The sequence below is a fragment of the Micromys minutus genome (assembly GCF_963924665.1).
Source record: "Micromys minutus genome assembly, chromosome: 23".
Classification (NCBI taxonomy): Eukaryota; Metazoa; Chordata; class Mammalia; order Rodentia; family Muridae; genus Micromys; species Micromys minutus.
This window is the reverse complement of record NC_137958.1, coordinates 7,964,454-7,990,509: the sequence shown is the minus strand read 5'-3', so window position 1 is coordinate 7,990,509 and position 26,056 is coordinate 7,964,454. Positions and strand designations below refer to the sequence as shown.

Here is a 26,056-nt window from a genome sequence, read left to right as displayed (position 1 = left end):
GACGAAAAATGATACACACAGCTACCCACATGAAAACAGGGTCACTCTCCAAATTATGTGAGGTCCTGGAAGCCGGGTACACTGTCACCATGTGCTTAGCTTTGTCCTGTACCTGGCAGTGAAGATCCCTGGCTACAGGAGAAAGCCAGCATGCCTAGTTGCAGACAGAGAAAGACAAAACTGTTTATTTAAGGCTAGGAAATGCTGGAGACCAGCCGGAGTTACAGTACTCGGTTCTCAAAAGGTCAAAATCTAAATAAGAATAAAAAGAATCTGCTTATTCATTCACCAAATAATTACTGTGCCGCAAACAAATGCATTTCTCAAATACAAACTTTAAAAAAATCATATTATTGTTTTATCTTATATGTATGGGTGGGTATATGCAGGTCCACGTACCACAGGTGTGCCCGCAGAGGGCACAATTATGAGCTGCCACGTGAGTCCTGGAAAAATGAACCCAGCCCTGTGAAAGAGCATCCATTGCTGTTGACTGCTGAGCCATCCCTCCAGCCCCCAATACAGATTTTCCTAAAGACTCTGTGATTCTAAACGAATACTGAATTACGATGTTTTGACTAGACTATTTTCCCAGTGGCCATGTCTATGATGTGGCTGCAGGAGATTGCCTAAGCACTATTCAACCTCAGCTCACAGATTCCGTCCAACTCAGCCTTGCCTTCCAGTGTTCTGTCACCGCAGCCCTCTGTGTCTGCCTAAGCTGTCCGCTGAGCCAGCAAGGAAACGCAGTCCCGTGTAGGAAGTGGGCAGCCGGATAGCTGCTTTGCCTTTTCCATGCCATGGGAACTTGGCAAGGACGTGCCGAGACTGTCCGCTGAAGCCTGTTAAGTCTAAGAGGAAGATGGTCTGGGACTTACGGAGTTAAGGTGTACCATCTCCACAGAGAAGGCACACGTAAACATCTATTCCCATGTCTACAGACATGTTCTCACACATAAACATGGAGACATGCTACACACCCATATACAGCTGCTCAGACACAGCCAACACATGCACACATACAAACACACTCACACACACACTTGCACACACACACACACACACACACAAATTATGCAGAGAGCACCAACTGGCCTCTTAGCTGACAATAAACCTGAAAGCACTGTATGGCTGGCTTCTGGGTGGGGCTAGTGACAACTGCAGGCAGAATGCCTACTGGGTTCCCATCTCTCATAAGACTGCTGAAGTCACGCATCAGAATCCCTGATCTCTTGGCCTACACCCCCATCCCTCAAGTGCCCAGTTCACAGGGCTCTTCCATAGCCTAAAAACAAGCTTGTGTTCTATGAATAAGTGGCTATCTCCTAACCTCCTGCCCCAGCTGAGCCTGAAGACACCCTGGAGAGTTGGCACAGGCCTTATCCCTATCTCTGATGTATTCTGGCACCATTAATTTCACTGTTCAAAGTATCTAGGGACAGTAGAACTTCTGAGCTCAGGTCACTGGCTTGAGTCCTTGTTCCCTTCACATGATAGGAGTCTCCGTGAGCAGAGGCTGAGTAACTCCTTGGGCCACCCATAGGATCCTGCCTCTTGGGGCTATCTTCATAACTACAAGCAGGGGGAGAAAAAGGCTCAGACTGGGCTGAATTGAGACCTTCCTGTAGCATAGTGGAACCAGCCTCTTTCCAAAGCCAGCCATGTGATTCCTGGAGGTCACAGAGAGAAAGCTTTTCTTTCCATCTGTCTGTCTATCTAATCTCATCTATCATCCATCCTTTTTTTTTTTTTTTTTTTTTTTTATCTTTTAGAATGTCTTTATGCCTGGGTTACTCGGCCTCCCCAGCACTTCCATTCCAGTGTGTCTACTGTGCCAATCCAAGACAGCTTTCTTTAAAAACACCTTTCAATACAAAGAACAACACCTTGCTTTTTATTTCTTTTTAAAAATCCAAAAGGATCAAGGGGGTAAAACAAATAAGGAAAATAAAGTTTACACCTACCCCAGATCCCAGAGGCACTTCTAGGGTTCTCTGTGAACTGGCTAAAATGGCTGTGACCTCAAGCAAAGGCAGGGGCTGCTGGGAGTTCGCCATGTCTGTCTTAGGAGAGCCTCTCCCAGGAAGGGGACCTGGTGGCAGTTCCTTCTCCCCTGACAGCACTCCTAAGTTGCTGTGGCTCTTTGTTTTCCAGACACAGCCCAGTGTCCTGGAGTTCTGTTCCTCAGCCAACTCCATGGCATACGTTTCTTGCCATGCCCACATTAGAGGGCAGGGTGGGCCATGGCTGAAGAGAGGATGGTGCTCTCCCAAACCCTGGCCTCCAGAACCTTCTATGCAGTGAATGGTGCTCTCCCAAACCCTGGCCTCCAGAACCTTCTATGCAGTGAATGGTGCTCTCCCAAACCCTGGCCTCCAGAACCTTCTATGCAGTGAATGGTGCTCTCCCAAACCCTGGCCTCCAGGACCTTCTATGCAGTGAATGGTGCTCTCCCAAACCCTGGCCTCCAGGACCTTCTATGCAGTGAATGGTGCTCTCCCAAACCCTGGCCTCCAGAACCTTCTATGCAGTAAATGGTGCTCTCCCAAACCTCGGCCTCCAGGACCTTCTGTAAATGACACATGTATAGTAGGCTCTTAGAAGAAGGACTCAAGGTTAAGTGATTTTTGGGGGTGGCCTTTTTTCACTGAGCATGTTTATGTTTCTTTACAAGACGGGATTAGAGACAGGTGTGGTGACACACACCTTTAATCTCAGGTACTTGGTTGGCAGAAGTTAGAAACCAGCATGGCCTATATAGTGAATTCCAGGCCACCCAAGGAAGCATAGTGAGACTCTGTCTCAAAAACAAAATAAATTTGAAATGTAAATACATAAAATATCCAGTTTTTAAAAAATGAAAAAAGAATAACAAAAATAAAATAAAAAGGGGAGGTGATTCAGACACAGATACATGGAGGGAAGAGAGCATCTCTAAGGCAGAAAGTCTATAGAGGTGCTAGGCTCCCAGACCTTCAGCTCTGACTTCTGCCTCAGGAAAACTGATGAGTGTGTCCTCTATGAACTTTGTTATGGGGACCTAGCTAACACACATGGATCCTGAAGGCTCAGCTCTCACTTTGCTGGCTATGGTGCAGGCCTAACACCCTGAACATCCCTAAGGCTCAGGTTATAGTGGTCTGCATAGATCCCAAATGCAGAGACAGCTGTCTAGGCTAAGTCCTAAGGAAGGTACCACCTGCCCAATGAAGCTCTGCCTCCTCCATCCTCAGCGTAGCTTGGTGGAGAAGGAGACTTGTTGGGACTGGCCTAAATACAAGAGTCTAGTCAGACTATCCTTGCCTGACTGTGGGTAAAGCTGCCAGTAACCTTTGGCCTCCCAGCATTCTTTTGGGTCAACGAGGCCATCACAGAACCATTCTGTGTTTGACTAGGCCAGGCACACAAACAAAAGCAGGGTGTTAATTCTCTTCTGGAGGGGCAGACTGCCTTAGAATTTACACACTTTAATGACACACATTTCAGGAATGGGGTGTCTTTGTACTCATCACAGACAAGTGAGGGAAGGGACTGTCATTCTTGGCATGTTGAAAAGCACCCCTGTGCCCCGAAGTTCTCACTTCTCTCTCTCCAGTGGCTCATGGCATGAGATATTCTGGGATGGGTAGCAATCACTGGCTCCCCAGTGTTCTGGGACCAGTGCCAGCAACTTTCCTTTAGGACCTTGGCTGCATCACTGTCAGACCTTGGTCAAGTCAGAGCAGGAGAGTGGGAGAGAGAGGCTGTTGCTTGTAGTGCCTTAAAAACGTAATTAAATGTGTGTGTGTGTGTGTAGTGTGTGTGTATAGTTTGTGTATGTATGTGTAGTATGTGTATATGTATGTGTGTATGTGTGTGTGTAGTGTGTGTATGTGTATGTAGTGTGTGTATGTATGTGTAATATGTGTATATGTGTGTGTATGTGTGTGTAGTGTGTGTAGTGTGTGTAGTGTGTGTATATGTGTGTGTGTGTGTGTGTGTGTAGTATGTCTGTATGTGTGTGTTGTATCTGGAAAGAACAGGCCAGCAGAGCCTGGAGGGAGAGACGTTTAGCAGTAGTCCTGAACCCAAGTGCCTTGTCTTTTGGACAATACACACACTTAGAGGTCAAAGCACTTGCAACGCAAACCCAAAGCCTGAGTTGGGTCTCAGTCTCATGATACAGAGAAAGAACTGACTCCTGAAAGTCGTCCTTTGATCTCTGCACGTGTACTATAGCACATGTGTGTCCCATTCACACACACATCCTGAGCAAGTGTGGACACATATATACCATAATAATCGATTTTAAATTTTGTACAACCTGGGTGTAGCTGATGGAAGAGTTCTTGCCTGGACGGGGCAGAGTAGAGTTCCACTCTCAGGAAGGCAAACAGAAGCAGACTGAGATGTTCACTAATGAGACAGGAAACAGGTAGGGAGGGGTCTCGGCAGTTCCCTGAGCTGGTCGTGTTGTGACATCCTTTGTGCTGATACAGAACTGAACACTTCTAAGCACTATTGGCTCTTTTTTACTCAGGGGACGTGTGCTGGGATGAGATGCCCTCCTTACTGTGCCTCCCTACTATCTTTGGGAAAGACTTCTCAGTAGACTCAGTCCTTTCAGACTGGAGTTGAGACACAGGTTTAGTGTTTAACATTAGGGCGCTGTGCTTCTTCCCAGCTCAAGTGTGTCTCAGAAATACCAGGTCATGGTGAGACAGGTTCAATTGCAAATAGAAAAGGATAGGTGAGCTACTTGGGCTCTGATGGGTAGATTATTTAAATTCTCTTGGCTCTCTGTACTAGGGAGCATCTCCTCGGGTTTGGATAGCATGAGTGTGAAACACAAGGCACACATCTCAGATCTCAGCACTAGGGAGATGGAGAAAAGCAAACTTCTATTAATCCATGGCCAGTCTAGTCTGTCTAGTGATTTCCAGGACAGCCAAGGCTACATAATGACACCTTATCTCAAAAATAAACAAGCAAGCACACAAAACAGCAGGGACAAACCCAGTCTACATCTGTGTCCCTAACAAAAGGCAGCTGCATGAGTAAACCCATCCCGTCCTCATTAAACAGCTTCTACATTGTTGTTTACCTCTTCCGGGGTCATTAGTTGTTGTATGCCACATAGTCAATGTCTTCACCACCCAAGAATTTAATAAAACGCAGTGTTTACTCCATCAATAGGATTCAGACATGAAGAGGAAAATCCACTCAAAACATCACCATCTGAGGAAACAACCTGCTCCTTTCAGGGCTGTAATTCCAAGGTCCCACTAAGAATCCCGCAGGGAAGCAGCGAGCCAGACACCCGTGTCCTTTCCACAGTCTGCAAGTGTGTTAGCTGAGCACTGTGTGAGGTAAAGCTCATGGGCAGGTGAGGTGGCTCAGGGCTGAAGGTGCTTGCTACCAAGCCTAAGGACCTGAGTTCAATCCTCCAGACCCACGGTGTGCAAAGAGAAAACAGAGGTCTTTGACTTCCTTATGTGTGCTGTGACAAATGAGTGCTGAGACACAGACAGACAGACACATACACACAAACAAAACAAAACCCATGTAAGTTCCCTCCCCCCAAATTCGGGGTTTTGTTACTCAGTACCTTGATTTGGAGATTTTTAGGGGGGTGATAACATTTAAAACATCAATAACAGCGCTCTGAGTGTTCTTGTGCATGTGGTATGTTCTCCTGGTGGATTCTTTTCTCCTGGCATATTGCTAGCTGTAGATACTAGGAACAGGAGGCCAGTCTTACATGCATTTTCCCATGTGCTGTCTTTCTAGGTACAGACTCAAAGGGAACTTGCATAACAGATGTCAGAAATGCAAATGTAAACCAAAACAGTGAGCAGGTCCTTCCTGATGGCATCTCCTACTCTGGAGAGGGATAGTCACCAGCAGGTCACTAACTGGGACTTCCTAATCCTCCACCTGTGCTGACTCTCTTTAATCAAGCTGAGTAGGGGTGAGAAAGTAGGTAGGGATAAACAGAGAGACAGAGAGACAGACAGAGTTAGATTCTGCCTTCTGCGCTGGCTGGGTGATTACATGTCCTCCCTGAAGACCTGTCTCGGCATCTCTGAGAAGTGGCCAGTTGTCACCTTCTTTGTCTTTCAGCCAATTCATTACCATGTTTATTTGGATGTTGGACTCTTCTCAATCAGAGTTGATTCCTATCCACTGTCCCAGCAAGACAGAAGTTTCACCTGAGTGATTTATTTCAGGAAACAGATGTGAAACCCATTCAAATGTCTCTACCCATATACTTTTGAACTATTTAAGGTTAGTAACTCCAAGAGAAAACATTGACACAAACCCAGACATACCTGGAAAAAGGGAGTTTTAATTGAGAAAATGCTTCTTTAGATTGGCTGGTAGGCATTTCTGTGGGGGCATTTTAATGCTTGAAAATTGATGTGGAAGGGTCCAGCCACTTGGGGTGGTTATGATCTTGGGCAGGTGGTCCTGGGAGTATAAGAAAATAATCTGAGCATGCCAGGAGGCACAAGCTAGTAAGCAGCATTCCTCCATGGTTTTCTGTTTCAGTTCCTGTCCAGACTCATTCAATGATGAATGGAGATGTGAAACTGTGAGCTGAAATAAACCTTCTCTGCCAACATTGCTTTTGCTCATGGTGCTTAATCATAGCAACAGAGACCTAAGATAACCTTCCTTCTTAATACTGCATTGGGACAGTTCAATCTCCCTGCCAGATCACACTCCAGGTGAGAGAATTCTTGACTGTGCGGAATCACGACTGTAAAGGCCAAGTGCACTGGGTGCACCTCCACCAGGAGCTTTGAGCTAAGGATGCTGGAGACAAAGACCAGCAGCACATTTCTTTTCTTTTCTTTTTTAACTCATACGTTTTACCGCACAGTCTCTCCATAACCATAAGCAAAAGGACCTTATTTACAAGGATTGCTTTTTCACATTTTTAGATGGTCTCCATCAAAGATATAAAGAATTTAATTTTGTTTGCCATGATGACTGTTATGAACAGTGACCTTTAATTTGTTGTCTGTATTGTTCTGTTTGCTCCTTTGGATCAGGGCATCATGTATTAAAGGGAACATTCAGGACCTATATTCATGCACAGTGGACTATCAGCCTATAATTTAGCCAAAGAGACTGAATTATTATTATAATAATGCATATTCCTGAGCTTAAACTAAACAGGGTGTTAGACATAGTAGTCCAAGAATTAAACTAAAAATCTTCGGTTTCTTTGAGCACTGCGTCTTTGGGTTGGACTGAATTAGAAAAAGCACTATTATGACTTCATGAAATGCTAACATTTTTTTTTTGTATTTTCTTTCTTACAACTTTATTTAAAGAAAAAAGAGATACATATACAGATTTTAAAAGCATTTTGGCATAACATTATATGAATATTTTTGTCAGTACTTAATTCTTTTAGAGGTTTGATAGCATGCACTGAAATCCCACTAGTTACCATAAACATAAAGTACATGTAGGACAGAATATAACATGGAAATAGATTTCTTGGTGAGTATAGATGAAGCATAATGATCTATGAATACCAAAATTTGCCACAAGGCTATAATCTTAGCTCTTGGATTATTAATGGTTTAAGGTCCAGGTGTACCACACTCCGAGAGGATGATATACATTTATTTTTTTCCTAAGAAGGACTAAGGCTTTCTTTTCTTTTTTTCTTTTCCTTTTCTTTTCTTTTCTTTTTTTTCTTTTTCTTTTTTCTTTTCTTTTCTTTTTCTTTTTTTTTTTTTTTTGGCCTTTGTTTTCTTGAGCTTCATATAGCCTGTGAGTTGTTTCTGGAGTGTTCAGAGATTTCTGGGGTTAGTATCCAATTATCAGTCACTGCATATCATGTTTGTTCTTCTGTGACTGGGCTACCTCACTCAGGATGATATTCTCTAGATGCGTCCATTTTCTTAGGAATTTCAGCAGCACATTTCTATTGATGAGACCAAACTTCTTACTATGCCAGGGACTGAAGGATGATGGGAAAAAGCTAGTCTGGTTAGAGTCTACTGAAATGGGCCTGGAGGTCCCACCTGGTCACTATGTCCCGAGCAGGGTAGACATGGGGTCAGACAGAAATCATGACAGTGAGCAAAATGAAGGGGACCCGGTCCCAAGAACCATGGCCTGGGCCTGAAATCACATGCAAAGTGTGGCCTGCCCGGAGGGTTCCCTTCTCTGCTAAAAGGCCCTGGACATAGAGTTCTTATAGGGAGTCCTGAGCTAAGAATAGCCTTTTGTTTACTATGTTTGTTTGTTTGTTTGGTTGTTGTTGTTGTTTTTTTTTTTGAAACCAAGTTTCCCTGTGTAGTCCTGGGTTGTCCTAGAACTCACTCTATAGATCAGGCTGGCAAGAGATCTTCCTGCTTTTGCCTGAGATTAAAGGCGTGTGCCAACCACTGCCTGGTAAGAACAGTTTTTTTGTATTTATGAAGAGTGGAAAAGATCACACAGTGCTATGGAAGAGGTACTTTTACAGTTGGGGAGGAGGTAAAGCTTACATTTCAGCATCTAAAAGTTATTTTTTATGGTATTATGTGGTAGAACCTTCCCCCAACGAATAAAGATTTCAGGGGACCAATCACTGGGTGAGGAGTAGGCGGGACTTCCAGCTTAGAGAGAGAAAGAGGAGAGGCAGGAGAAAGATGCTACCTTTTGGACAGGAAAGATGATGGAAATAAAATGTAGGTGGGGGAGGCCCTGGTTCAAATGGCAGATCCGCTGGGATCCACTACCAGAGGATTTATAACTTAGAATGGCTTAAAATTAGAATGCTAGTTGCTGCGCCCAGCGATTGTTGTTGCCTGTTGATTCTAAACTAAGATTGTGTGGTGTTTTCCTTCACACGGCCACTCAACCGAGTTCCAGAGAATGGTATGGTGGTGGGGCGCACCAAACCCACCATGGAATTGGGATGCGTGGGGCTGGCACGGCACGGGAACTTAGCGAGTCTGGTGGGATGTTCGGGAGCTCCGGGCCAGAGAGTCTGCCGAGATCAGAACACCCACTGATGCCCGCCCGGCGTAGTCCGGCGCTAGTGTGGCATTGTGCCCTTTCCTTTTTTTTTTTAATTTACCACTATAGTGCTGCAGTTTAAACCCAGGGCAAGAGCTCTACACTGAGATAGATCTCCAGTCTACTAAGTACAGCCTGTTCACTTGCACACTGTTGGAAGCCCTGCTCTGATACTGTTCTCCTCAGCATGGTCCTGCACCAAGCACAACACAGCCAAGAGTGATGTCACCCTATCTTCCTGCTGCATCCTTCTCGCTCCTCTGGAAACCAAATAGCACTGCCATTCTGGAAGACACACCTATAGCTCCACATTTGTGCAACATGCATAGGCCTGCACATGGCTGCGCACGCACATATGCACACATGCTCACTCATGCACATGCATGTACTCATACACAGAAGCTCACACATGAATGCTTGCACATGTATGCAGACAACACACACACACATGTATGCCTGAAAACACCAAGTTTCTTATCAGGCCTTGGACATACCTAAAGAAGTGAGGCTCGCATGTGATATGGGCCAAGAAACCAGTCATATGAGGAGCCTTTTAGGTGTGATGATATCCTACTAATCACTCACTCCACTGCGTGGACCCTTGAGAAAACCCTCAGTGGTTTTTTTCCCTCGGACTCCTCCATTGCTAACGTCCCCTGACTGTCTTTGGGGATGTGATGGGGACACAGCAGGACCAGGTGCTTCTGAAGGTCTCCACCCTAATCATTCTTTTTTTTTTCTCCACAGAGGGGACATAACCTCTGGAAACAGGTTTCTTGTCCAGGGTCGTAGGCCTAATTTACATGCTGAAGGCAAAAGACAAGCCAGGCCAATCAGATGCTAAAGACCCTGAGCATCAGAGGCCACAGTGGAGGGCACTGGGTCCCTCTGCAGAGTGTGACACTGCCCTTCGCCCTCCTTGGCCATTCACACAGCCAGTTCCATCCATCTCTGGGCACTTGTCCTGTTGCCATAGCTCCAGAACAGCATTCTGGACTCATTCTTCTTCCAAAATAATTGCTACCCTTGAATTCCTTCAAAGAAACTCACTCAAAGCCAAAGCACAGCCGTTCCTGCTGCTCCTGTGCCGGGCATGGTGGTACCCATTGTGCCACACGGCTCCTTTTGTCCGGGGGGGGGGGGGAACGGGAAATCCTTTAAGCATTTTCCCCGTTATCCTCCATTATTCTCATGATTTGTGGATCCACATGATTCTTATTTAGTGGATGAGGAGCAATTAACAGGACGAGGGATTTATTAAGGATAAGTCATGCCAGACGGCTTTGACAGCTTGTTTTGAGTGTGACAGAATTACCAAACCCAAGGTTAGATGCATTCTGTACTTAGACTTTAGTGCAATGTCTAATGCCAGACTTGTAGGAGTAGTCCTGCCAAATGGCAAGAGACAGTCGTGTACTCAAAGGTCAGAGATAAAGGACACATGACATGCAGCCACACACCCAGACAGGTCAGGAATGGTAGGAAAGAACGTGGCATTTCATGAGGAGCCATCAAGGCGCGAGGTCTGCTCCCATAGGGACATCATGCAGAAGGAGGAAGGGTATGCCGCTGGCCAATAGGAATGGTGGGAAAGCCCAGCCCCGGCCCTCATGAGACAGTGCTTGCCCCAGAACTACTCAGCCACAGGAGAGTCTGAGCAGCAACGGGACTGGGTTGAGCCCCACCCACCTTCCACTTGCAAGAAGGTGCAATGAGAGGTGCGTCCACTTACCCATGGAACCAGTGCAGTGTCCGGGTCATCCAGCTCTTTCTGCTTGGTGGTAGAGTTGTGTCCACTAAGGTCCTGATGTTAACCTCCATGTGTGCACTTTGTTGGAAAAGGGTCTCACAGGCACGGTTAAGCCGAGGTCCTGTGTTAGAATGGGTTCTGAGGCCCATGTGATGGGTGCCCTTATAGCAAGAGCATAAGGCCCAATGCATGGGCACACAAGGCCACAACTAAGTGACCCCAGGGATGGACTAAGATGTTACATTTCCCAGGCAAGAGCCCTATTGAGTAGGGAAGCACCTCCAGAGGCCGGGCAATCCTTGGCTGGGCTTTCCTTCCTCCTGAGTCCTCAGGAGAGCCACCCTACCATCCTCGATGCTGAACGTCGGGTCCCTGATGTGCTATGAGAAGGTATGGCTTACCTTACTCCCTTTGCTGTGCAGCCCTGGAGGACATAAGGCTGCTACGCACAGTACCACATACCTCCTCAAGGTACAAGTCGCTGAAAAGTCACACCTTCCAGGACAGTGGCAGAGAAAGGGCTTCTCCTCCCCAGAGGAGATTTAGGCCAGTGATGCTGAGCCTTCTGCACATACAGGGCTCAGTCACAGTTACCGTTTGTCTTTATAAATGAGAGGCATGCACTGCCAGCATTTGGCTAGTTAACCCTAATTCTGCGCTAAGCTATGATAATCTTGCATTCTCTCTCGCTGCTTTGTGCCTACTGATCATTACTATTTTTATCTGTTCAGAAGTATTGAATCATCTGTCTTCTCCTCCTCCCCAAGGGCAGCCGGGCGTCTAGTCTTTCTATATGCCCAAATAGTAATGCCAGGCTTTGTTTCTTAACTGGAGTCTTTGGTTAATGAAGTCTTTGTAGCCCCCACTGTATCATGAACACTGTTAGCAGATTTTAAACTCGGGCTAGCTAGTCTGATCCTGATAACCTAGACTGAGTGGAGGTGCAGAATGTGTGTGTTACCCTAAGGTCCTTCTCAGACCTACCCTCTGACCATCAGGACTCACTATAAGGCAGAATCCCTCTCAGGGTCAACAGGGCTCCCACAAGGCCACTCTACTGTGCCTTTGAAATGACAGTTCCAGTCTCACAGGTGGCTTCTCTCTACACTGGGCATCACCAGTTAAATCTTCACAATAGAGAGTCACAGCAGCAAGTGACACAGCTGGCCACTGGGCTGGTGAATAAACCCTTTCCTTCTCCATAACTTCGTTGCTTTCCTAGACTTCACGGAAGAGCCAGAGAGGTGGGTCAGAGGTTAAGAGCACTGGCTGCTCTTGCAGAGAACGTGGGTTCGGTTCCCAGCACCCACATGACAGCTCACAGCCATCTTTAACTCCAGCTCCAGGGCACTTGGCACTTTCTCCTGGTCTCTTGGGGCACAAGGAACACACATGGTACATAGACATATGTTGCATATAATAATTAAAAAACAACCACACTCACTGGCTACACTCTAGTAACACAAGTTCTCCTCATTGGGAGCTACAAGCCAAACCGTGCTCTTTCCGGTTTTCCCTGGGTTCTGTATCTTCTCAGCTCTTTGCCCCCTGTGACATCACAAATCCCCATAATCTAGTAAGATCAAGACTCCAGAGGTTTGTAAATTATCAGTCAGGTTTTATATCAATAAATTCTTAATCCACAAAACACCCACACAATGAGTTCAGAGCCAATATATATCGATGCCCACCTAGATTGGACAAATTGTCCTGTATTATTCTATTGCCCTTCCATAATATCCCAGCTACCTGTGGCTATTTCAAGCCATGTGGATTGGATTTGTCCTCTTCCTCCATCTTCTGTGTCTTCTGCCTGTCCCCTGTCCTCTCTCTTCTCTCTCTCTCTCTCTTTCTCTCTCTCTCTCTCTGTCTCTGAATCTCAGCCCCGGCTTACTTTTTCATTGTCCAGTCACAGACTCTAATCTTATATGTCACCTGCCCTCACCTGCATACTGACAGCAATCCACATTTCCCCCTTTTTGTCCAAACATGCAGGTAAAAAAAAACATTGAACCCAGGGCTCACAACACAGTGGAAGTAGCCGGTTCCAAAGGACCTTCTGAAACTGATAAGGTAACAGGGCCACATGAACCATTTCTTCCTTCATTGCTTTATCTGACAGAACCAGGGGTGTACTGTAAGCAAAATGCTGTGGTGCATAATGTATAAGAAGGCACCTAAAACTCAGAAGAGTGGGGCTGACACACAGCTCAGTAGCTAAGAACATTTCTGGCTCTTCTAGATGACCCAAGTTTGATTCCTAACACTTGCAAGGGGTGGCTTACAACCAGACGGGCTGGAGAGATGGCTCAGCAGTTAAGAGCACTGGCTGCTCTTCCAGAGGATCCTGGTTTGATTCCCAGCACCCACATGGTGGCTCACAACCATCTGTAACTCCAGTCCTAGGGAATCCTCTTCTGCCCTCTGGTGTTATGTACACAAGTTTTACAGACATACAGGCAAGTGAAACACTCAGACATTGTAGCTGTCTTCAGCTATTTTGTTGGTTCTTTTTCCCACCCTCCTCCACCCCACCCTCCTCTATCCCCTTTTATACCCCTTCAACCCCCTAACACCAAATAATCGAGAAATAAAAGGATAAAGAAGAAAGGAAAGACATATCTGAATAAAGTCAGGGGACAGAAAGGAGAGACATTATCATTAGACTGCTTCCTGCTGATAGGGATGTCAGATTCCTTGGGACAAGTTTGATCTTCACTGTCAGAATATCTAATTTCTTCTTGTTTCTCCTTTGGGCCCGAGTACTTTACAAACCACAGCAAACCTTGACCAACAATACACCACCGGATCTCTGAACCCTGACATTTATGTGCCTTCTGAAAAGTCTTCAGAATTCCAAACATCACACAATCATAGACACTATCTGCACCTGGCAATACCATGACTCTGCTGGAGCACCAGAGTCAGCTGGTGTGAAGCAGCCGCATATCCCCACACCTGGGATTAAAATGAAAATATATTCTTATATGTCTGTGTTTTAAAGAAACCAAAATTCCAGAATTCTCACTACAATATAAAGTCAATAACTGTGTTTCTTAAGGTGGCAGACACAACGGCTCTCCAGGTCACTTAGGGAGCTTGACTTGTTTAGGAAATGGTGCTAGCACAGGGGACTTGCTGTTCACCAGGAAGAGAGCTAGCTGGGCTTGAGACTCATAGTAGGAACCGCTAAAAGATCTGTTCAACACAGACACTACAGGAAAGCCTAGAAAAGAAGCAGGAACCAAGGGAAGAAAACCATTTGCATGACAAAGCTAGACCCCAACTGCACAGTGACAGAGGAGGAGTCTGTACGGGAAGAAGCCCAGCTGGTGAGCATCACAGCCCAGGAAGCACGCAGCAGTGCACAGAGACACAAAGTAATAAAGTACAAACAATAATCTGATGGAAAAATGGGAGAAGCTACAAATAAGCAAGCAGAGGCAGGAACTCTAGACAAAAGAGACTGCTCACTGCCAGACCAGGAAGGGAAATTAAAACAGAAGTGAAATGATATTTTTTGTTCATACCGTGTCACTAAAGACAGAAAAAAATGGTATTTTTCCACAATGGGAAAAAGTAAAACAGAACATATCTTTCCTACATGGCCAGTTGGATTACAAAATGCTAAGGCCTTGGGGAGGTTATTCAGGGATGCAGACAAAAGTTAAAAACGTGTATAACCTATATGGTTTGACCCCAAACCACTGAAGCATCTAGAATGTATTCTATAGAAATATAGAACAATGCTGGGAGTAAACTAGTGGTAACGTGTTTGCCACCAAGTGCAAGGTCCTGGGATCACCAAGCACTGACCAAATAAGACCCTGAAGATCCTAGTTCGACTCCCAGCACCCATGTGGTAGCTTACAACCATCTGTAACTGCAGTCCTAGGGAAACCTGAGTCCAAGAGGTTTGTTGAATGGCGCTGGTTGGAAAAAAAATCTGGAAGGGCCCAGAAAGTTTACATGAAAGAAGGGTCTGAGTTCCTGGGACCCATCTTAAGACTTCTGTAGATCTTCACTCACTGCTGTGAAAGTGTTTATTATTGACTGAGATTCCTCATGGCCTGTACCATCACATCCCTCACTGTGACACTCACCAAGATGTGAGGATTACAGTTCCCCTCACCCTCTCCTGGAGGTCAGAAGTCCAAGATCAAGGTTTGGACTGTTCAGTCGTGGTGACAGAGTTGTGTCCACAAATGACACTGTGTACTCTGGGGTGTCTTCTTATCAGGTCAGGGTCTTACCTAAGACTCGCCTGCCTCTAAATACAGTCATGGAAGCAGAGCGTTGTCATATGAGTTGACACAATTAGGCCTATCCCAAGAGGAAAGTATGGATGTGTAACTAGCACATTACTTAAAATTTCTGTCTTCTTCAGTGGAGGAAAACATATATATTATAATCTTACTACAGTTAAAAATGGCCAACACCAAGAAAACACTAAACATCTGCTGTATGTATGCATTTGTTTGAGACCAGGGACAGTTGGGAAGATGTTGAGTCTGAGGGGGTGAATGGACTAGGGTGGGGTGGAGGTAGTTCACAGGATTTTCTGATGTATAGTCAGCTTTCCTCACTAACAGAGACCCGGATAAAAACCAGAGGTAATGTCAGATCCTGTTTTTTACTATATGCACATACATGTGTAGAAATTTAGGTCCGGTGCTTAGTGGGGAAAAGCAATTGCTGCCAAGGCTGATAACCTGAGTTCAATCCCCAAGATGCACACTGTGGAGGAAAAGAACCAACTCTTACACGTTGTCCTCTGGTCTCTGTATACATGTGTGCACGCAAGCACACATACAAGTAAATACAATACCAATGACTTTTAAAACTTCAATCTGTTTTTCCGCATGATCATGAATTAACAATTGCACTAACGTTCCTGTTTCATGTGCTCCCATAGCAAATCACCACACTGAGGAGGGAAAAGAGCAATGAGAAGAGGCATGAGTTACACACCTGAGTCCCACCCACCTCCCAGCCTAGGCTACACAAGGAGATGGCTCTAAAATCAAAATGACCTCAGTGGAGTACCTCACACAATCTCAGCACTCAAGAGGCTGAGGCAGAGGACTGCCACAGTTCAAGACAGCTTGGGTTTCATAGTGGGTTCAAGGATAGATTGGTCTGCACAGCAAGAGCTCACTGCAAAACTAGAACAAGGGGCACAGGGACATGGGATAAGTAGAAACTACCCACATGAAGGCCCCGTTTGTGCACTGAAACTTCAAAAACTACGGATCTAAAAAGATGGCTTTTAAGATAATTCTTCGTAAGTCTGATTATTAACTAAGGCAGAGATGTTTTAGTTAAGATTCCCATTACTGTTGTTAAACATCATGACCAAAAGCAACCGAGGAAAGAAAGGGTCTATTTCCTCTTAAAGCTCGGGGCTCATCATCTAGGGAAGTCAGGACAGGAACCTGGAGGCGTGAACGGATGGTGCAGAGGCTGTGGAGGTGCACAGATCAAGGATTGCTCCTCAAGCCTAGCTCAGGACTCAGGACCATCAGCCCGAGGGTGGCGCCGCCCACAGTGGGCCCTCCCTCATCAGTCCTCATAAAGAAAAAAACTCCACAGGTTTGCCTACAGACCAGTTTGGTAAAAGCATTTTTGAAACTGAGGTTCCTTCTTCCCAGATGACTCTAACTGTGTCAAGTTGACATAAAACTAGCCAGCACAGCAGACTAAAGTCAAATAATTAAAATCCAGTCAAAATAATTTGTTTAATGTCAATGTTTGGAGATAAAAAATGTTTTTGAACATTCCTCAAATAATAAACCCAAGGGTACAAAATTCTGTCTTGGCAATATATCACGAAAACCTTCTTCCTGAATTACCTTCCGGGATTTTTCTATTTATTATCGTTGAACTTCAGTATGTTTGCTGGAAACTGAAACTTTTGTAATTAAAAGTGTTGATAAAGGGAACTGTTCCATCTGTGATTAATATTACAACATACTATTTTATAATTTTTAAATGTTAATAAAAACCACTTGAAAATCCAAAATACAGCCAACTTTTATCCCAGGCCCTCCTCCTGCTTGCTCTAAGCGTAGGATGTCAGCACTTCCCACACGGGAGCATAGAGCAGGGCAGAGCGGCATTCAGCAGGGATAATTCCCTATTTGTTCTTCTGCTTCCTGAGAGCTGCTCAGTTGACCCTTTGGGAGCTCCGGCCTCTTTCAGACACGTACAATCACACAGGCAGACAGCGGACAGGAAATCCCTGCAGGAATGTCAGACTCTAGAGGGCAGACCCGGGCCAGGGCTCCATGCGGAGAGGGTTCTTTGGCCTCATCACCATAGGGCTAGGCCCTGTGATCACCACATTCAGAGTGTCCAAGAGCAACGGCAAGAGCCTGACCAAAGACAGGCTTCTTTTTGCAGCTGCCCCTAGGCCCTGTGTGTGTCACAATTTGTATGAGATCCAGACAGACTTGGGATCCAGAAGGGCCATAGAGCAAATGGAATGTCTGAACGACCTGATGAGCAGAAATCAGCTTCCATTGAAGCCTGGAGATTTTCTCTACAGTTTAGACAGCTTCTGAATGAAATCCAGGTGATTCCCGACAAAGAGAGTTCTATAAGCCTCTGACAGAAGACAGTCAGTGAGGTTCCTATGGGCTCTGTGTCTACCTCTAGGGCTTTTTGAAACAGGGACTGTCTATGTAGCTCTGGCTGTCCTGGAATTCCTATGCAGACTAAGCTGGCCTTGAACTCACAGAGATCTTGCCTTTGTTGCCAAGTGCTGAGATTAAAACCCCAAACCATCACAGACAGTTAAAGGCTTTTTTATGATTTATATTTTTGAATTTTTATTTATGTGTGTGTGTGTAGTAGGGGTGTGTGCACACGGGTGCTGGTGCCCACAGACACAGAAGAGGATGTTACATTTCTAGTAGCTGGAGTTTCACACAGATTGGAGCCACCTGACACAGGTGAAATTTGGGTCCTCTGTGAGAGCAGTACACACTCTTAACCACTGAGCCATCTCTCTAGCCCCCTCCCTTTATGTCTAGCTTTTAAACCACTCTTGTAGACTGGCTTTCCCTGTCCTCAGAATGGCTTGTGTGGAATTTCTTGTCTCTCTCCATTGTTCAAACCTGGCGACGGGTGTCTCAATGAACCTGGAGCTCATGGGCTTGCCTCTGGCAGCAAGCCCGAGGGATTCTCTCTACCTTCCCAGCACCGGATTTCAGGCCCCGCTGCTGTGCTGAGGACCTCTTGTGTATGTGCAGCAAGCACTTTGCCCACCAAGCCGCTCTACAGCCCCCGGGACTCTGACTGATTTTACAATGCCCTCTGCTTCCCTCTCAGAAGTATTCTGGGTTTAAATAAAAAGTCTACCTGAACAATTTGAATTATAAACCCCATACCGCCTTTAGGAGACCATCCCATACTACAGTGGGATGCAGCCTGCAGCAGGGTGTCTCCCGTGGCCGGGAGAACACTGTAGGGGAAGTCCAGCTCAGGGAACCAGCCTCTCTGAGCACCCCTACCTCACTCCATCTTCAGAAAACAGGAACTGCTCCTCTCTTCTTTACTCCTCACTATCAACCCCCCAATATTCAAACCAGCACCACCCACATTCTTACTTACAAGGAAAAGATGCTGTCTGTAAAGAATATCTACGGCAGGTCAGGTCCGATGGCCAAGAATAAGTGGGACAGGGGCGGCCTTCTCAGGCGCACAGTGTGACAGCTGACTCAGAAGCTCTGTCTCCAGGAGGCTTCCCTTGCCTGCTGCAGTCATCCTGCAAACTCAGGAAGTTCCACACTGGAAGCCCAGGGCAGAGGATGCGGGAGAAGGACAGAGCCAGGTACCCAACAGGGCCTGACATTTTTAGCGAGCCAACAAATGAGGCTGTCAGAGTCTTGGAGTGTGCCATTCTCCAAAAGGGGGAAGGTTTGGGCCATTTTCAGGATGGAGCAGAGTTATTATATGTGCTCAAGAAAGGCCATGGTGGAGTACGCAAAATCAGACAGTACAAAGCTAGGAATCCTGAGTGCCTATGAACACAGAACACTCTCTGGGCATTAGGGGGTTTTCTTGAGAAGTTTGTAATTACCTGTTTCTGATGGGGAAGCACTTCCTTCAAATGGCAAAACTTTAGGATTTGGCTGCTTCTGCCTCGTCTCAATGCCCACAAGGAGGATTAAAATACCCTCCCCTCCTTAATTCAAAACCCCTGCCCATACCAGTGGAGAAGGCACAAATGTTAAATTCCCTTGTTTGGGAGAGGGGGAGGAGTTTGTTAACCCTTTGAGAGATCTGGGAGGACGAGAGGCAGTGAGGGAAAGATCCACCTGCTGGTTCTTCCTGGAACAGCACAAGTCCCACAGAACTGCAGCAGGGCACCACCCCGTAAGTCCTGCCCACTAAGCAGAAAAAGTGACCCTTCCCAGCTCTGGGGTACCAAGAGCTTTCTAATCTGTCAGGGTGCCAACATTGTAGCTAAGACAGAATGCCACACCACCCACAGTCATACCCAGGCTGCCTCTGCTCTAAGAGGCAAATAAGAGCCTATGTTTCTGATAGCCACCCACTTATTCATATGTGTACCTGCACACGGGCACACACAGATTCGCTTATACACATGGGAAGATATACAGATGTGCATACACACATGCATGCATATACATGTTGAGCATACACAACAGGCACACACATGTGCATATACAGACTTGAATAAGTCACTGCCTGGAACCCTAGCCTCACCAACTCTGGTTCTCATAACAGCCTGCCTGGAGACATCAGACTTGCTAACAAGAAGCTGATAGGAAAGGAACCTGGTTGCTGGGACCATGGCTAAGCCTGTTCCCAGCTCACTGTGCATTCCCGCTGCACTGACCTTGAAAGAACCGTGATGGCAGGGCCTAGGCACTTTGGAGGTCTACATATCTGTTGGATAGCAAGGGGTTGCCATGGAGACGTGTAGGTGACAGGACTCTAGGACCACATGTGAAGGTAACAGGCACCCTACAGCTAACATGTAAGGCAAGTGGACAGGGTTGTAGGCACAGTGTCAGCAAGCGCTGGATGCTCGTAAGTCACAAAGGACAGCTGAGGGACGAAAACTGTAGGGCACAGCCTTCATCTCTTCAGGTACTCTCTGGATGTAGACATGTGGGTTCTTCCAGGGGTGTGGGAGATGAGAAAGCCTGAGGCAGCCCTAGTGATCAGGGTGCAGGCTGACCTAAACAAAGGGGTAAGAAGTGAGCTTTGTGCTGGTATCAGACATCACGCAGACACAGGATGTTGGCACTGGTGCTAAACAGTCAACAGGCTACACCTGTCAGGTCTTGCCCACCACCCTGTTGAACATCTGGGCCACTGCAGTGGGTTGGATGAGAACTTCCTGCTGCTGCTTCTGTCCCTAGTGTGACTGCACTGGAGAAGAGGGGACTTCTCAGAGGGACATCTCTGTGAAATGGAGAACTGGAGCCTGCAGCCCCCACTGCCAAGCCCCGAATAAAAGTTCTGTTATCTCTTGCATGGGGTGGACACTCAGGGTGGTGATAGAAAGGCTCTCCAAAGGGCTAAATAACAGTACAAATCGGAAAACAATGTGCTTTCTCCCCAAAGCGCAGCCATAGACATTGATGTCTATCTTTGCTCCTGAAGGTTAATGAGTGTGGAGGTGACATTTGGCTCTTGTATTCCCTGGACTTCAGGTGGAATTCAAGTGCAGCCACTTGAACTGACCACTATGTCTCTTGTCCTGTCCCGTGAGCACTGGCTGCCTCTGACTCATCCGGGAGCTGTCTACACTAGGCCCACTGCATGTGAAGAGAACAGTTGTGAACTGAGATGGGCAGGCTTTTATCTGGGTTTGACGCTGTTTCTGGTTTTGTTTGTTTGTTTGTGTGTTTTGTTTTTGCAGATCCAGTGACTAGGGCACAGCTCTCAGACAGATATCCTGAGCCTAAGCTTACTGCCCTGGCTGAGGCAGCCTGCCACATCCTGACCCACCGTACTCATGGTCGGTGATGCTGGATGAAGTGCTTGTCCCTGCACTCCCAGACCCTTCTGCTTATGTACTGTGTTTCCATTGAGACCTGCCTAGGCAACCTTTGGGGCAGAACTGGCTGTTGAGATTTGAGTTTGCCCCTTGAGATATACATGGCAGGAAGAAAGAAACAAATCCTGTAAGTTGTCCTTTGACCTGCACATATGTGCTGTGTATACTCTTTCTTGTTCTCACTAAAAGAGCAAACAAATTTAAAAAAAAATTTAAAACTGTGCCTGTATATAAGCCAAGCCAAGAAAACAGGAGCTTTATAATAAAGTCTGCTGAAATATTATCAAATAAATTTTTTAAAATTTGTGTACAGCCCAAGTTATGTAGTCTTGGAGACCAGGGGTGTTCATTTATTACCCATCTATCTGACCATCCATCTATCTACCCATCCATTTATGGATATACATCCTTTCACCTATTTATTCATTCTATCGATCCATCCATCTATTCATTTGCCCATTCATACACTTATCCATCTATCCATTCATCTATGTATTCATCTATCTATCTACCATCCATCTATCTTACATATATTCATTCATTCACTCATTCATTCATCTATTTGTCCTTTGTCCATTGTCCATCTACCATCATATGTACCCATCCATCCATCCACCCATCCACCCATCTATCATCTATCAGCCATCCATCATCCATCCATCCACCCATCCACCCATCCATCCATCCATCCATCCATCCATCCATCCATTCATTCATCCATCCATCCATCCATCCATCCATCCATCCATCCATCCATCCATCCACTCATCCACCCACCCATCCATCCATCCACCATCCATCCATCCATCCATCCATCCATCAATCTATCTACCGTTTATCCATTCATTCATCCATCTATCCATCTATCTTTCATCCATCCACTTACTGTTATTTGTCCCCTGTGAGGTGATCTGGAGGTACAGAGTCAGGGAAAAGGATGAACTATCTTATTGTCGCTGGCTACAAAGAGTCTTGCTCATGCTGTAGTAGGCAGCTAAGAGGTGTGGTCATCTTGATTCATAAAAAAAGCCTTCTTAACCAGCTAGAATCATAGAAAGGAAAAATGTATCCTGATGTCAAGGAAGGTCCCACCCTCTGTTTTCTTCATAGGAATCCTTATAGAACAAGGACAACCCACATTTCCCTTACTTCTGTATCCCCTGAGTGGCATACTTGCGGGGGATGTGACACAGAGCAGGCACTAGCTTCATTCTGTACTTGGGACAGGCCAGCACACAGCTTTGGCTTGAGTCTGGATATTTCTGAGAGTATCATAGCAGGTTCTGCACCCATGGGTGCTAGTTGGCCTAGGTGTGGGCGTGAGGCCTTCTTGGCTGAGGTAGAAGGGTCTGGGGGTAGAAGGTGGACTGTGACTTTCCACAATTATAAAATGGGCTATAATGAGATACTATTTATTTTTCTATAACACTGATGTCCACTAAACTGTCTGTCTCTTGCTAGGCTATTCAAAGGCCTCTCCAGAGTCTGCTGTGGTCTTCTGCAGCATGGAGTTCTCAGTGGCTGGTAGGAATTCTGTATATGATCTGCAGTTCCCAGTCTAGACATCAGCTCATGGAGGCTGTGAGTCCAGCACCAAGGATACAGCCACTGGAGCTTGCCCTGTATGTGGGTGCCCAGTCTAGGCTTTGTCTGTATAAGATACATAACAGGCCTTTAAACCCCAAGCCACAACCACCAGAGCCTCTGCACTCAGAGAAGCTTGGCATTTTCTGCATAGGCAACCATGAATGAGCGTGACATTGTTCAGTTAATAGTTCTCTCAAACAAAGTGTCTTCGGGCTACTCTGCCTTGCTGGGGATAGCCACCTGCTATGGTGGCTTTTGGATTTTTAGACATTGCCTACTTCTTATGTTAATGCTTGATACAAAATAACACAGTTTAGAGTTCTCCTTTTTTTGAAGATGACTTCTGGCATTTATATGTTTTGTTATAAACACCCCATTAAGCAGATTTTAAGGGTCACTGGCAGCTGCTAAGGTTCTGGTTGGACTTTTGCCTACTGGCTGGCTGGGACAATGACCCCAAGTACAGTAGTATATGCTGGACCTGCACAGCTCCAGGATGCCTGAGCACCCTGGTGTTGCAGAATACACAACATGACACAGTGGCTCTGCCAGCAGCAGATGACACTGAGCTTTGTCTTGCTTCTCAAATCAAATAAACGCAACTTTTAAAGACCAAGTCCCTAACTAATCGTTCCGGAATCAATCTTATGTTTGCAAAAGGAACCGTTCAAGTAGGTTGCTTACCTCTAAACAAGTTGTTAAAACCAGAAAAGAAACCAAAGGCATGAGCGGCTAGACTTGGCAAAATACTGGTCCCTTTAGTACCATCCCTGGCTGGTGACACTTGTCTGTTCCAATGCCTTCTTACAGATAGTACGTGGCTTGATTTTCTCTGGGCGGAGGAACCCTCCAGACTAAATAGACAGCACACTTCCCAGACTCATAGACAGCCAGTACAGAGAATTACAACCTGTGTCCACTGTCCAGCTTAGGGCATCACTATGCAAAAATAAGTGTGAGTCCATGGCCCATGCCGCTGGCCCCACCCGAGGACATTATTTCTGCCACCACACCTCCAAGGTGACTCTAACTTCCGAAGTACTCGGTCTACATTGCAAATTCCAGACATGGTTTTGGAACACACTGGAAAATGTATTAAGATCCCACAGTTGGAGAGCCCCAGTGTGGTGTCCCCCCCCCCACCCCGTCCCCAGCCTCCAGTACTTGGAGAGAGTTCTGAGGTTTGTTCATTTCTTCCTAAAAACTAAAGGAAAGGGGCTGGGTGTGGTGGTGCTCCCTTTGGCTGTAGGAGAGCTTGTTTACATGAAAAACAAGGCAAATGGAACAGGCTCTTGGATGAGAAGAGCGTTTCTGAGCAAGCCAGGTAGTCTGTGCATGAGAGCTGAGGCAGAGCACAGTGCCTGTGACTGAAAAAACCGTTTCTATCCATTCCTTCACAAATGTCTGTAAAACTGACCAAGAACATCCTGGGACATGATGCCAAAGGACATTCAAATGAAACTTGTTTTCTGTAACTCTATCCTGCCTGCCTGCTTAGGAAGAAGGTGCCAAGCTTAGGGATGGAGTCTGGCTTTGAGCCTCCGCTCTGAGGACACTCAAATGACCAGGTGGAACAATTCTTGAGAAGGAACTCTTTCTAAGAGATAGTGTCCACTTGGTGGGGAAGGTATGGCAGTCTAGATGAAATTGCTATGTGGCCTGGATCTGGTCCACGTCCAAGCTGTCTAGGCCTGACCTGAGCTGCTGGTTTCTCTGTGATGCACTGCCAAACTCCTGCGGTATAGATTTGGCCAAGTAGCTTAGGATTGAAGCAAACTCCTGACTCTGAATCAGAGAGAAGAGCCTGCTAAGTGGAAAAGATGTGAAACCCTCCAGTCAGTTTTCTTTGAAGCCAGTGCAGTTCCTCTAAGATTGGTGATTAGATTGTTGCTTTGGAGATGACTCCACTGTGAGTCAGTTAGAGGCAGGAAACGGACCACCAGATACCCCAAAGCCAGTTCTCCCAGCAGCAGAACTGCAGTGTACAGGATGTGCCATGCAGGGAGGAGCCCAGGACAGTCCCCGAGCCACTGTTATCACCTTGAGCTTGGCCCATGTCTAACGTTCCAGGATTCATGTGGCACAGTGGGCTCTTTGAAGTTACCTGTGTCCTGGCAAATCAGAAAACTTCTTAGGACTAAGCTTGCCAAGGTGGGTCAGGCAGGAGAAAGGAGTGGTAAATGTAACTCCTTTTTGGGATTAGACCCCAGGAAGGTTCAGGATTCGTACATGGTCAGCCCTGGTGATGTCACAGCACAAGGGTGAAAAAGGAGATGCTCAAGTCGGTTCATCCAACTCTCTGAGCAGCTGTGTGCCTGGCTCGTCCACAATGTTCAGTACCACAGGGTCTTATTTCTTCTGCAGAGGCATTTCCAGGATTCAAAATTGCTTAAGGGCTGGGATACTGTGGCTCCCAGTAAACAGCCACCTGCTTCCTTCTGACCCCTCCGGACCCTTTCCGGGCCCTTCCATGGGATAGTGTTTGTTTCCTCTATTTACCCTGTTGCCTCAACACACACACACACATGCACACAAACACAGAGTCAATCTCCAAACAGATCTGGGCTCTTCCCTCCCCACAATGCATGGGAATACCACATTAGGAAGATGATGTGCAGACAAATTTCCATGTTTGCTTTAATGAGACAAGACAGCAAGAATCCAGTTCCTGTGGCTGTTCAGCTTTGCCTAGACTAGACACCACGGGGGTCAGCTATTCTGAGTTTCAGGGTTCGCTATCTGTGCTTAGAAGGAATGGTGTCTCCTCAAATGTCTGACTTCCTCCCAGCTGGTCAGCCCTCCTGCCTGCAGGCCGAGCCCATCTTTCCTTGTAGCAACGGCCACTATGGACTCTTGGGGCAAGCCCCCTTTGAATCCTTTTGAAGGAGAAGCCCCTCCCTAGCCATGGGCCTGTCTATCCTGAGAAGAGCTTACTCTGTGCTCCACACTGGAAATCTGTAGAATCGGGAAGGAGGAGGGGTGGAGTACCCACAAAGGGCTCTGCACAGCCTTTGAGCATCTGCCCTGTCACCCCCCCGGGCTCCCTGCTGGTCTTCCCAGAAACCATGGACTCACTATTTTTCATTCTGATGAACAACGGGGCCGAAATGTCTTCCAACTTGACAAAACACAAAATTTAGGTGCTGAGAGAGATACTTCAATTTCAAGCTTAAAGATTACTTTGGGTCCCCCAGGACTCAGAAGCAATTTAGAGCTGACACCCTGAACAAGAGCAAGGTTAGAAGATTAAGACCAACTGCTGTTTGGATAAATGGCTGGTAATTGCCCATATCCGCAATTATACACTGGCACATAATTCCTTTTCCGCTACCTTTTTCCTCTCCTGTGTCCCGTCAGGCCGGATTCGGTAGGAGCCCACCTTGGTTTTCTTCTGCCGAGCTTTGGTGATGTCATACTCCACCTCGTCCATCAGGGCCCTGCATGCTGAACAAGACAGATGGTGTGGTCAGGGGAGAGGAGCCCGTTGGGTGGAGGCAGTGCATGCTTCCCCCTCCGCACAGAGCTCCTGCAACCACAGATGTGCGTGGACTCTGGCTCGGAGACAAGGTTCCCTGCTCTGCTGTATCCTAAGAGAAAAGAACCAACACCTGGGCTATTTATTTTGTAAAGTGGTCTTTTCTCTTGATTTCTAGAAAGAAAAACCATTTGTTTGTGTT

At 46.4% G+C, this 26,056-nt stretch overlaps 1 protein-coding gene across 1 annotated transcript in view; it reads right to left on the bottom strand.

The window, feature by feature from the left end:
- CNPY1 (canopy FGF signaling regulator 1) overlaps positions 1-25,818 on the bottom strand; it is a gene marked incomplete at its 3' end in the record, with an annotated part of 35,548 nt that extends 9,730 nt beyond the window's left edge. The window contains exon 1 of the mRNA XM_080936495.1: positions 25,711-25,818. Coding sequence (XP_080792621.1) covers positions 25,711-25,809 — 99 coding nt within the window. The 5' untranslated portion in view covers positions 25,810-25,818. The remainder of the gene's footprint in view (positions 1-25,710) is intronic.
- Between the last annotated feature and the right edge of the window lie 238 nt (positions 25,819-26,056).